This window comes from Cyprinodon variegatus, unplaced genomic scaffold (assembly GCF_000732505.1).
Source record: "Cyprinodon variegatus isolate N-32 unplaced genomic scaffold, C_variegatus-1.0 Scaffold96, whole genome shotgun sequence".
NCBI lineage: Eukaryota > Metazoa > Chordata > Actinopteri > Cyprinodontiformes > Cyprinodontidae > Cyprinodon > Cyprinodon variegatus.
In genome coordinates this window covers 920,692-933,320 of record NW_015150549.1, presented here as the reverse complement: position 1 = coordinate 933,320, position 12,629 = coordinate 920,692, and the positions used below count along the sequence as shown (strand labels likewise).

General features: G+C 35.4%; 1 protein-coding gene across 1 annotated transcript in view; it reads left to right on the top strand.

Annotated features, from left to right (window-relative positions):
• cacna1i (calcium channel, voltage-dependent, T type, alpha 1I subunit) overlaps window positions 1–12,629 on the top strand; it is a 223,517-nt gene that overhangs the window by 58,829 nt on the left and 152,059 nt on the right. The window contains exon 2 of the mRNA XM_015374068.1: window positions 9,504–9,918. Within this exon, the coding sequence (XP_015229554.1) occupies window positions 9,518–9,918 (401 nt within the window). The 5' untranslated portion in view covers window positions 9,504–9,517. The remainder of the gene's footprint in view (window positions 1–9,503; window positions 9,919–12,629) is intronic.

Sequence of the window (12,629 nt, the reverse complement as noted above, 5' to 3'; positions counted from 1 at the left end):
TAATATATATATATATATATATATATATATATATATATATATTGTCATTTGAACAAATCTGTCTGTTATTGGTACTTTTCACTTATATTTGTTGTAGTCCCCCCTACCCCCTCAGGAGGAATGACAAACACAGACACAGACAAACCTGCTTATATTTTAATTTTTTAGAGGCATGCAAACACAAACCAGTTTTGGGTGTATTAAACTCTGCCAACTACATAGAAACACCTACGTACAGAGTTGGCAGACTTGTACACACAAGCTCACCGTGCACATGTAGCATCCCGCATGCCAACGGTAATGTTTAAATATTTTGTAAAATATTTTGTAAAGCCCTAAGTAGTGATACTGACAGTGTAAATGTGACAAATCCAAAGACTAACATGATGTTTTACATCTATTATAGTCATGATTGCAGAGAAGTGTAAAAATCTGTTATTCCTTTAACAGCACAGCAGAAAATAACCTGTGGTCACACAGCAGTGCTTTTCTGACTGGATCTAATGGGGAGTTAATTGCTGTTTATTATTGCAACCCTAGAGGAAGAACACAGAATGCAGATAGAAGGTGGGTAGTTGACAGAAGATACACGAAATAGATCTGCACAGAGTTGCTCCAAGTGTGTGACAACAGCTTTGGGTTAAAACTAAAACCCTTTGTGCAAATTAGCAATAATTTACTTATGGCAACTTCTGTACAATACAAACTCAGCATGAAATATACATTTCAGATAATCTGTAATATTCTTTTTATGGCCGTTGCTATGGAAAGTATTAGAAGACCTGTTGTCTTTTATTTTTCATCTATGCTCTCTCTCCCTCCTTGGATGGTATTTTTATGCACAGATGAATATCTATGACATTCTGGAAAATACTGATAGATTTTGATCCAGATTTTATCTGTTGTTGGTCATGCACCTAAATAATGGTAACTGGTAAAAATGTGCTGCTCAAAGGTGATGGTATTGTCATTTTCACTTTATAATGGGTAAATCATGTGAGATAAAGATTTTTAGCAACTTTTTTATTATTATTTCTATATCAATTCTGTTTTAATTCATATTGACAAAAGGCTGAGAGAGAAAATGAACAAATGGGTTTGCTCTCTCTCTATCAGTCTGGGTAAATACTGCAGCATTTGCACGGTATCTCTTCAGCCAGTGTTACTTGGGGGTTAGGTGGAAAAATCTCCCCAGGTCCAGAACAAATCCAGCTGACATTTGCAGTCTCACATGCCATGAGATCCAAGACATCTTTATAGTATTTCAGGCCTGCAGTCTCTGTGTGAAAATGGTTTATGTCATGTTCTTTAGTGACAGCATTGCAGTGGCTCCCTCTTCAACTCCTCCAGTTGACTTTACTCAGTAAAATGTTTTCCAGGTAGATTTTGGGGCTCAGACATCAAGCAAGAACTGAGCACATTGCTGTCCTGAAGTAAAACCCTGACACATAAATACTCACTCTAAATGCCTTTTTAACTATTTACAAAACATAGATTGAAGCAGATTAAAAACACAGTCACCTTACATTTTTTTTTAGAAAATTTTAAAACATAGATAAAACAACACTTATAATGTAATTGCATTCACTCACTGGTACAATTTGAAGGGCCAAACAACTTGTCTTTAACCAGGAGGATTTAATTCATGACAGATTCTTTTGAGTGTGCATAGTAAAATTAAAAATATTTTACTTGAGTAAGTTACTACTTGATACTAAATCACCAATCTGTGTTCATATTTGCCATGAAACAAATGAGCTGTGTTCTGCTTTGTACCTTTTGTATTGAGTTATTGCTTTGGTCTTCCCATAGTCCTGTTTCCCTTTTGTAAATATAGTGTCCTTTCTCTTATCTCCTAACATACATGACTCACTGGTATTCTATTTCAGCAATAATTTTGTTTTAATTCATATTTATTGAATTAAAACAAAATAAATTGTTTAAAGTTGTAAGTTATCTCCCTTGTATGGATACTAGCCTGCTCCCTGTGTATCTCAATGTATTGGATTATTAAATATGTTTTGCATCCTCCTTGGTCCACTTGTGCACTTAGAACCATCTTGAGCTAAACCCACTTAAGACACTGGATATAGTGGTGGACACCCCTCCAATGACCTCCTATCAACCTCTAAAACACTGTGTTAACGTTAGATCACTTCCTGTTCAAATAACAACCCTTTCTGAAGAGCTAGGGTGGTCCTCGTCCATATATAATGGCTGTGTCCGATCGTTTGCCCTAACCTCTAAACCCTCAATCACCATATAGAGCAGGGACTATATAGTGGACTTTATAATGAACTCAGTTAACTGACCGTTCGAACAAATGATTACTACCTTTTGCTTCCCAATGGTCATGTGACTCCACTTCACTGCACAGTGCCTGCACCATCTTTGTTCCCTCTCGACCCCAAAACAGATCCCATGATGTGTTGCAAAGAGAGCTCTTGCAAAGCATTCTGGGATCATTTAAAATGGCGTAACCACTATATAGTGCTCTAGGAGTTAAGGTGGGCATTCTGGCACAGCCATCGTTTGTAAGAAATCCAAGCAGAGATTGTACTTCCTGTAGCAACTCAAGAAGTACAACCTTAGAGAGAAGTTGTTGGTCACCTTAACCACCATTATTCAGTGTGTTTTGTGCACATTCATCTTTGTGGTTTGAACGACCCACAAAAAAAGACAGGCTCAAGCTGCACCAAAAAGTTAAGTTTAGAAAGAGATTATCTGGGCTGAACTTGCCTAAGTTTCAGAAAGCAGCTTTACTGAAAACATTAGAACTTAAAAAAAATGTCTAAACCAGAAATCAGGGAAACTGAGTTTTCCGTTTCATAAAGAGAGTTCACTCAGCCTCTGTTTCTTTTACCAGGGAAACATTTTCCCAAAAGCTAACCTGGCCATTTGTCGTATTTTTGTGCAAACAATAAAAAAAAATATTTCATTGGGTCAGTTAGAGACATTAGGTTTTTTCAAACAAAAATTGCATCTCCCTTTGACTGGATCTTATTAAAAAATGATCGACATTAACTGCAAGAGAATTAATGTGTACCTACCATATTTAGAAAATTATGTTTATGAATACTGCCGTCTGACCTCAATCCATGATATACATCCACAAAGTTAGCCAGCCTCACATTTGCAGCATTATACAGACTTATTTGACAGAAATTGATATTAGCGAGAGAACATTGGTGTGTGTGTGATAACAACTTAATAGAAAATAGAACTGCACAGTCAAACAACACCAGTCCCATAGAATTGCTTCAGGATGTTCCTCCTCTGCCTTCTAGTAGGTTTCTTATGGCTGATAATATGCAGGTTATCATATGTAACAGCCACTTCGGCCACCTCTAAAACCGTAAGTTGTATTTACTATTTTCCTACTTTATAGATTTTGTCTTCTTTATTTTCAATGTACATAAAACAAAAACCCAACAACGTTTCAAAGTTTTACTTCAAATGAATTATATTATCTGCTGTGATTTTTACCAAAGTAGAATATATTGATCAACTACCATTCAAGCAATAAACAAGTTTTCCCCATAATGATATTGCGGTTACAACAGGCTATGACAAGCCGTTTTGATATGTATTAGTTTGACTTAACATATCTGTGAAAACATTTTTCCTTGTCAAAATGACTATTTTTAACAAAATGACATTCTTCATTTCTAGAATAAACATTCTGGATGTTGAGAAATTAATTTCAGATTGCCATACTCCTATTGTTGCAGTTCAGCATTTGTATTATTTTAACTATGAAAAAATACATATTCAATTAATTTGATTATTATTATTATTGATTTGACGTCAACATGGCCTCTTGAATTGTATAAACATTTCTAGATATATAAAACTTAATTCTTACTAGTGCAATTTTCTTTTTTTTACTTTCCAAAGTTCAGTTTCCACTGCAAACTCAAAAAGCAATTATCTGATCCTATGCCATCTTCCTCTCCTTTGCAGCTGTAGCTCTGTTTCTCTTTATTTTAAACACATTCTCCAATTTTTATTTCCTTTCTCCTTTAAATTCTCTAGTTCCAGTGGGGTGAAATAGGCACTTCCTGTTGCCCCTCGTCATGGTGAAAACATTGTTGAATCAGGGCTCCACTGATAAAAGCTTTTAATACTTGTTACTCTTGTGTTTAACTTGTGTTTAACTCTGAGTGGACCTACTTAGAGTTGGTTAAATTAACTCACCACAGCTTTTATGAAACTGAAAACTCAGGGTTTCCAACCTTTGGCTACATAAATTTAGAGTGAGGGATTTGAGTCAGAGTTTGTTAATCCTGCTTTGTGAAATTGACCCCTTCTCTCCATTGTAAAGGCCTGTAAAGGTCCGTGGCCAGAAAAAGAGCAACTAACATTGCTGTCAACTCCACACACCTTAATAATGGTCTGTATATATTTTTACATTATTTTTAATCAAAAGTGTACATTTTTATATATATGTTGCGGGAATATCACTTGCTATTAGTTTTCTGTCCCAGAACTAATCAACATTATAAAGAAAACATGGATTACATCTAGCATTTTTGTAACATTTTGTCACTAGAAGCTTTGATGGATAATTCCTTGCTTACTTTCATATCACCAGTGTTTTTGTTTACACAAATATCACATTGTGAAACCTTTAAATATATTGCAGCCCCGTAGAGTAAAATTATGCAAACAAGGAGTAGATTACCAATTGTTTTGTTTTTATTTTTTTACATGAACAATGCAAAAAAAACACATTTGCTTATGAATGAGTCAAGTGATCAGGTTTGTTTTTGTTATATGAAAAGAGCACAGTGATCAGGCACAATAATCTATCACATCACTCTAATTTCTCTTTTTCAGCTGAATTGATTTGACTGACCACGACTTATTTTTGTTAGCAAGTAGTAATTTTTCAAGGGCACTACATATTTGATTTCGAAGAGAAAGTCCAAAGCAACAATACATTTAGTATCACATTAAGCATTACAGCAGTCCTTGAGTTTGACCAGCAATTGCTTTCACAATATCAGACACACTGAGCATGATAAGTAAGGTGCTACTTCTTATTTACACTGAAAGTGCTAATCAAGTTTGACAAAATCAGTCTAAGTTATTCTTTTGTGGCTTTTTTATTGATACCGTCTGATGAGAGAAGATATGGAAATTACACCTTTATTTTTTTCATCTATCAAAAGACTTATGTCTGCAGTACTGTCTGAATAACAGAACTTCATAATGGTTGTGTTACAGTTCTCATCTAATTTTGATTATAAGTTCCTTTAAAGTGTGTTTCTAAACAGACAATGTAGCAAGGTCTTGAATCCTTGCTCATTTGTCAACCTATTTATATATCTGAAGTGAAACACCCAAAGTCTGAAGGAAATGTCAGGAGGGGATTGTGGGGGCAGCAACGCTTTCTCTTGGGCCTACTTAAGGCTTTTCATCTAAGGTAGCCAACACCATTATTGGACTAATATGGATGCTTTTTAGTGCCCCGTGCTTAGATGTGTATGGCTGACCGAGACAATGTTGATGTGGTTTTTTCCTAATGAACGTGTCTTTTATGGGATGTTAAATTTCATATAAGTTATAACTTTAGTTTTAAAGAAAATTTCCGGTCTTCCAGCTTGTCATTACATGTAGTTTTGCCTGTAGGTGAGGCTATGGACCATTAAACTTTCCCCACATCCACTAATAAGGCTTGGTGCCACATCAAGATAACAGTTAGCCTTTGACTCTGTTGTTGATAGTTTAAACTGTATACAGTAGGTGTATCAGAATGTTTGACTAGTGTTGTCAATCCATTTGGTCATTATAAATTGGCACAAACCTAATTGGCTACAAATATTATGTGTTATGGCATGGTAAGGTGTTCCTACACCCATTTAATTTTTATGCTGCCTGGCACATTTATCAGGGGATTGCACTGTTACCATTAGCTGCATTATATTACAACATCATCTTTTATCAATAATTGCAAGTGTTTAGATTAGGCAGAGGTAATGTTTTTCTACTGCATTTAGCTTGTGATTTTTTTGTACTGTGCCACATGTTAGTATAAATCAGAATAGAACATAAAAAAATCCATTTTTTGTCCCACAATGGGGAAAATATGAAAAAATGTTGCAGAAACCTGAAAAAGAAAAAATGCAACATTATTAATAGGTTTTGATAGTTATATGCAGTGCTTATTGTATGTGGTAGATACTGTACACTTGTGAAGTAGAAGCAAAATAATTATTCAATTTTTTTGTAAACATAAAAATCTACAAAGTATTCATGCTGTGTTTTTCTATGCAGTATTTGCACTGCTGGTTCAGCTTTCCACATCTATCAGCTAAAATATATTGACATTCTTATTTGTAAACCAGCCATAACTCCTTAAAATCGATCTTTTGTATGTTTATACTGAAAAATATCTTTTATTTGACGCTTTATGACTGCAACATAATTTGATGCGCAGACTAAAACCTCAGTAGTACAGCTCTAATGCTTCTTTATGCCTGTAGCCTATATTCCCTGAACGTACTTTGGTCTGGAAGTTCCGAACCGCTGTTCTTTGGATGTGACATCACACACACTTCCATGTTAAATGAGTCTGGCATTGCAAACAATCAAAATGTTATGTTTAAGATGGACATTGCGGGTACTCAGAAGAGTATCCGCAATGTCCATCTTAAACATAACACCTGGCATCCAGCTAAAAGTCAGATACCAATGGCAACTCCATATAAGGTGAAAAACGTTTAAAAAATTTCAAGTGTTTTGTAGATGATTAATTGGTATGAGGCTCAAAAAGAAATGTAATATCCTTGAGATTGCATTTATCTCTTTTGCCGATCTTTACAATTTTGAACTTTCCTGGGATGCTCATCAAAGAGGACTTCAAAAGATAACAATGATCTCAGCTTTTAAAATGGCCTTTGATATTGTGTGATAAAGCTTAGAATAACACATGCTTAAATTTTATTAAAAGCAGTTTTCAAGAAACCAGTGTACTGTGAATTTAGTGTATTCATAGATAAAGAAAAAATAGGCTATTTTAAATAGTAAAGTAAATTATCCTATATATAAATCTGTAGGTACCTCAATAAATGAAAAACGTTTCTTAACAACCCCACTTAACAAAAAAAAAGAATTAGCTTGCACAGCAAGCAACAGTATGCTGATGTGGACAGAAAAAAAAGATGTTCATGTTTTTTGTTTTACCAAACTTAAGTACTGACATCTGAGTTTTGTAGAACAATTAATAAAAATAAAAGTGCATTTTAATAAGCTTACATTCTAAAAGTGTTACAAAAAAATCTCATACTTTCCAACAGCTTAGATTTAGCCTTTCAAGTGTTTTGTTTCAGCTTGGAAGCTATTATTCATTTAGTTTTTTTTTTTGTTTTTTTTTTCTTAATGCAGCATTTTATAGTCAGTTGATACAGCCAAGTCATTCACCTTATACAGTAAAAGCTAGATATTTTATAAACCATACTTTTCCTTACTAGGACATGACCTTAAACATTGTAACATCAAAAGAAACACATTGCACATTTCTACAAGCATAATTTGGGGAAAAAGGGTGAGTTATATAACTTTTTTTAGTCATGTTTTTATTAATTCTGAGATGCTTTTTTAAAGAAATGACCAATGTGAGCTTGATGTGCTGGTCTCTCTATATTTATATATATATATATATATATATATATATATATATATATATATATATATATATATACAATATAGACCAGCATTGTTTAGCCGCCATGAATTCCCTCCCACGCTTAGGATGGCTCCTGCAACACCAGACGCTGTAGTCCTTCTGTCTACCCATTACCTGTGAGCTTCATCACCAGTCCTATTGAGGCCTACCTCGTTAGCTTCAGGAGCTTCAGATGCCATACGGAGGTTGCTGTGTTCCTTTTGAACAGTTGAATTCATCTTTTACTAATGCTCAAATCACTGGTTAGAATCAGTGTTATTGGACATGGCAACTGGCGAAAAAAAAAATGGATGGAATGAGAGCTGGCAAGCACAAGTTTTCCACTTAATGGCCAGGAAGAGTTGAACCTGTTCCTATCACCTTTTAAATTATGGTCCAACTAATAGTAAAGATCTTTTATATCAGTTAATCTTTGTTCTGAGGAAGATAAGGCATTTACATACATTTATGAATTTGCAAGCGCAGAGATGATGGAACTGAGCGTGACAACAGTGTGTTGAGAAGAGTTTTTCAGAGTTGAGCACGCCCAAGACCGGTTTTGAACGCGTGCGTTTTGTCTCACTGCACGCTCGGGTTGGTTCCTGGGCGCTCAAACCGAAGGCACAAATATCGCTCCATATTTCCAATGGCCAGGAAAGGCTTAGCATGTAAAAGATGTGTGAGGCTGAGGGCAGCTGCATTGCTGTAGGGTCTGTGAGACTGTCATAGGAAGAGTTGCTTTTATCCTGTCTTTGGTGCTTCTCGTTTCAGGCCTTTCCAGCAAAACTAAGAGAGAAAGATGCAGACAGCCTGGTACTGGCTACCTGTGTTCATCTGAAAGTAGAACAGTAGGCCTTACTTAATTTTGTATAAAAATTGAAGGATGTGCCCACCTGCCAAAGAGACACATGCAGGTAATCTCCCCGATGTGACTTGACAAGTCATGGGGAAGAGAGGAAGATGTGATGGGGTCCTAGGCTTCTATAGAGAGTCCACAGGGGGTTCAGGATGTTCCTTTGATGCTCCTCTTCTGGCAGTGAAGCAGCAGAGTGGTCCAAGCTCTTAATCTAGAAACCAGTTGTGCATCCAGATCCAAACTATGCTAGGTATTCCATCCATGTAAATATTTATCGCATGGCTGTAAGGCACAACATGGCTAAATATAGCACTTGCTCTGTATATTGCTGATAAGCAGAGCACATGTGCCTGACACTAGAAATACAGTATTCTATTAAATACTGCATACATCCACGCAGTCACTTGTGATTGCAATATTCTACATTGGGATTTGGTCAATAGTGGCATAATACTACCATGAAAAGAAAGGGTTGTCTGGATTGATGAATCGTGTTTTTGTGTCATATTGATTGTTGGGTGCATGTACGTTGCTTAACAGGCAACACTTGGCAAAAGGAGGCAGTTTGGGAAGAATAGAAGCTGGCAGAGGAGATGTGATGCTTTGGGCAATGGTTTGCTCAAAAACTGTCAGTTCTCCAATCTGGATGTTGAACTGAAATGTTCCACCTACGAAAGTATTGTTGAAGCCCACTTCCACTAGTATCTGGGAAAATAAATCACTAAAATAGAAACAAAGTACAAATATTTTGAGAGCATATAAAAAAAAAAGTATTGCCTATGACATTTTACACTTTACCATTTTGGACCATTCTTGCTAACCTATTTATGTCTATTTATGAGAATGTTCAATTTCGCATGATAATCTTGCATTAATGTTTTTATTTTGTTTTTTGCTTTTTTCCCCCCACAATCTAATCTTGTTCTTTGATTTTTTTAATAAAATACCACTCTGTTTGTTCTCTTTCTTTTATTTAAGAAACTTAGGTTGCCATGAGTGAGGAGGAGGAGGGCCCTGGTGTTGCAACATCAACGACACAGTCAGCAGCAACAACCTCCAAGGTAACAACAACAATAGCCAAAAGCAGGGATGCTGTTGTTTCATCCTCGTCCCCCTGCTGGTCCTCTCCTTGTTACCACCTGTATCCTGAGGAAAAAAAGGCAGAAAAGGAGGAGAAAGGGATCATTAAGGAAGAGAGGATCAAGGAAGAAGAAAAGGAGCTGAAGGAAGTGGAGGAGCGTGAAGGTGATGATGAAGAGGAGGATGATGATGACAGCAGCAGCGATACCAGTGTGTTAGTTGTGCCCCATCCTGAGCTGGTGCCTGTGGTCTTCTTCTGTCTGAAACAGACAACCTGCCCCCGCAGCTTGTGCATCCGTATGGTCTGCAGTCCATATCCTTTAAGCTGAATTCCATGAGTAACGATTGTGTGGGATGTCTGTAAAAGTCCTGTCTTTCAATATCCATATTCATGATAATTCAATCTTTTAATACTTATCTACTTCTCTGTAAGGAGAAGCATTATTTTGTTAGTTCGTGTTTATGATTTTTTTCCTCAACAGATAAGTTCAAGTCAGCTTCATATTCTTTTTTAATTTGTTTCAAAATTTAGCCATAAGCCTCATATATATCTTTATAAACTTTTATCGGTGGACCAACACAACTAAGAATATAAGTGTGAGGCTAAATGAAAGGAAAAGAAGATAAATTGATTTAGATCTGTTAAGTAACTTTGATAATGATAACTTCAAGACAACTCCTTTATTAGGAAACCAGCATCATGCCTTGGTCTGGTATATTAAAAACAGCATGCTAAATAGTTCAGCTAGCTTTAAACTGAAGAAGATATTTGAAAAGGAAGCAAAACATTTTTATTTATTTATTTTTTTTTTTTTGGTGCTGTTTGCCATTTTCTGGATTCCTGAAGGTCTTTACCAGTATATAAAAAGAAAATCTTAAAAACTTTAAGGGGCATGAACACTTTTGGAAGTCACTGTAATAATCAAAATTTTCATAACTTTTGCAAGTATTGTATGAAAAACAACTTAAGTATTCAGATTAATTATCATTTAAGATGATGTTTGCAAATTGTTACATCATTTTAGACTTTGGAAGGTTTTTCTTCCAGCCTTGTAGTTACGGTACACACTATCCGTCTATGGAAATACTTTATTGTTCTTGTCGTCTTTGATAGCAAAGACAAGAACACATATTTCATGTTGTTTCGTTTTGTTTGTTTTTTTCCCCTTATAAACAGGCTCATATCATAGCTCTGCCTGTGAAAGTAAGCACATGTGTGTCAGATTACAATACATGTAGAACACAGTGTTGTGCTGCCCCCTCAGATAAGCACAGAGTGCCTAATAAGAGTCTTAAGAGCAACATTTACAGTGCAATGATGTGTGACTCACAGTTAGAGCTAATGTATGGGCTATCAGTAACAGCACAGTGAAGTGAAGAATGAGAGAGGGAAAGATATAACCAACTGGTTGAGACTCACTGAAGCGGGATGAGACATTTGAAGAAGGAAAACTGCAGAGATGGGGAAAAAAGGAGTGTGAGGCCATAAAGGTGAGGGGCATAAGAAGACAGACAGTAAGAAACAGACAGATGAGGGACACAAAGGCTTTCTATTTTTTTCCAATCCATATGAGTTTGTTTCTTTCTGAAAGCCACAATTTCTTTGTGAGAATTAAACAAAATATATAATTTTACTTACAAAAGTGCCTAAAGACAGCAAACCCTAAGGCATGATGTTCATACCACTGTGTTGCACTATAGACACATTGTTTTGTTTCTGTTCTGTTTGGGATTTTTAGTGGTCCTCACTTCTCCTTTAGTGCCATTCACCCTTGGAGTTGTGGCTCATAACTGTTTTCTTGTTTTCAAATTGGAAGGTTTTATTTCTTTTTCATTTTTTTTTGTAACCTTTTGTTGCATTTCTGCTTCTGCAAACTATAGATGTTGCGTCAGTGAGTCATAGTTATTTCCATCTAATAAATTGCAAACAACTGTTAATGTAAAATTACATATGTGCATAATTAGAATGAAATACAATACAATATAATAATTGTGGCACTTTTATTAATGATTCTTGCAAAAATGAGATTTGACAAAGAAACCATCTGACCAGTGGTCTACCTCTATTTCTTTAATTAAACAGCTCAACTGAAGATCTTACAAGAAATAAATGTGCTCTTTATCACTCTAAGAGTGTATTCGAAGCCATTTAGGTTAAACAAATTTTTGTGTAATCTCAGTACCAAAGCAATGTCTGGATAGATCACTTAAACACTTTAATTTCACAGTGAATCCTTTGGTACACACTTAATCATACAATTGATTGCCTAATTAGTGTAGGATTTGTTAACAGCCTTAGTCTGAGCAAGGTAGAACTAATATCAGAATTAGCCGTATTTAACAAGTTTGTGCTTTTTTAATTGTATTTTCACTTAGCAGAGTCCTTAAATGTCTTTTGATTCAGTAAATCTGTTCCTATGCAGAGTGAGAACAGTCTGCAGCACAGCACATGTATTGCATGTCAATCTTACCACAATGAATAGGTGGAAATATGCATTGAAGAAAGCTTGTGTGAGTGTGAAAGGCTTGTGGTAAAAAGTATGTGTCTATCTTACTTTCCCAACATAAAAGGGCTAATATTGACAGGGCCCACTTTCTTGCCTTGTGCGATCAGATTCAGCAGTGTGCAGAATTGATCTCTTTGTGAGAAAATACACTCGGAGGACTTCTGTGCATGTATGTTTTGAGTCACACCAACTTTTATTCATTATTGAAAAGTGTAATACTGTATAGTGCTTTGAAAAATTCTGTTGTTTATTTTCAGTTTATAAAACAAGAAAAACACTGGATAAAATCATCCCTAAAGTGAGATTTTTATTTGATTAAATTGAGCTTATTTCTGTTAGAATATCCTTAATATAATTTTTACTCTTTATTTTAACCTCAGATTAGAGCCGAAACAATTAATTGGATTAGCTGATTATTGAAAACAATTGTCAACTAATATAGTAATTGATTAATCGTTACCTGGAGTATAGAGACTGTAAAATATGCCTTTAGCTGACGGAGCAGTTTTTATATCAA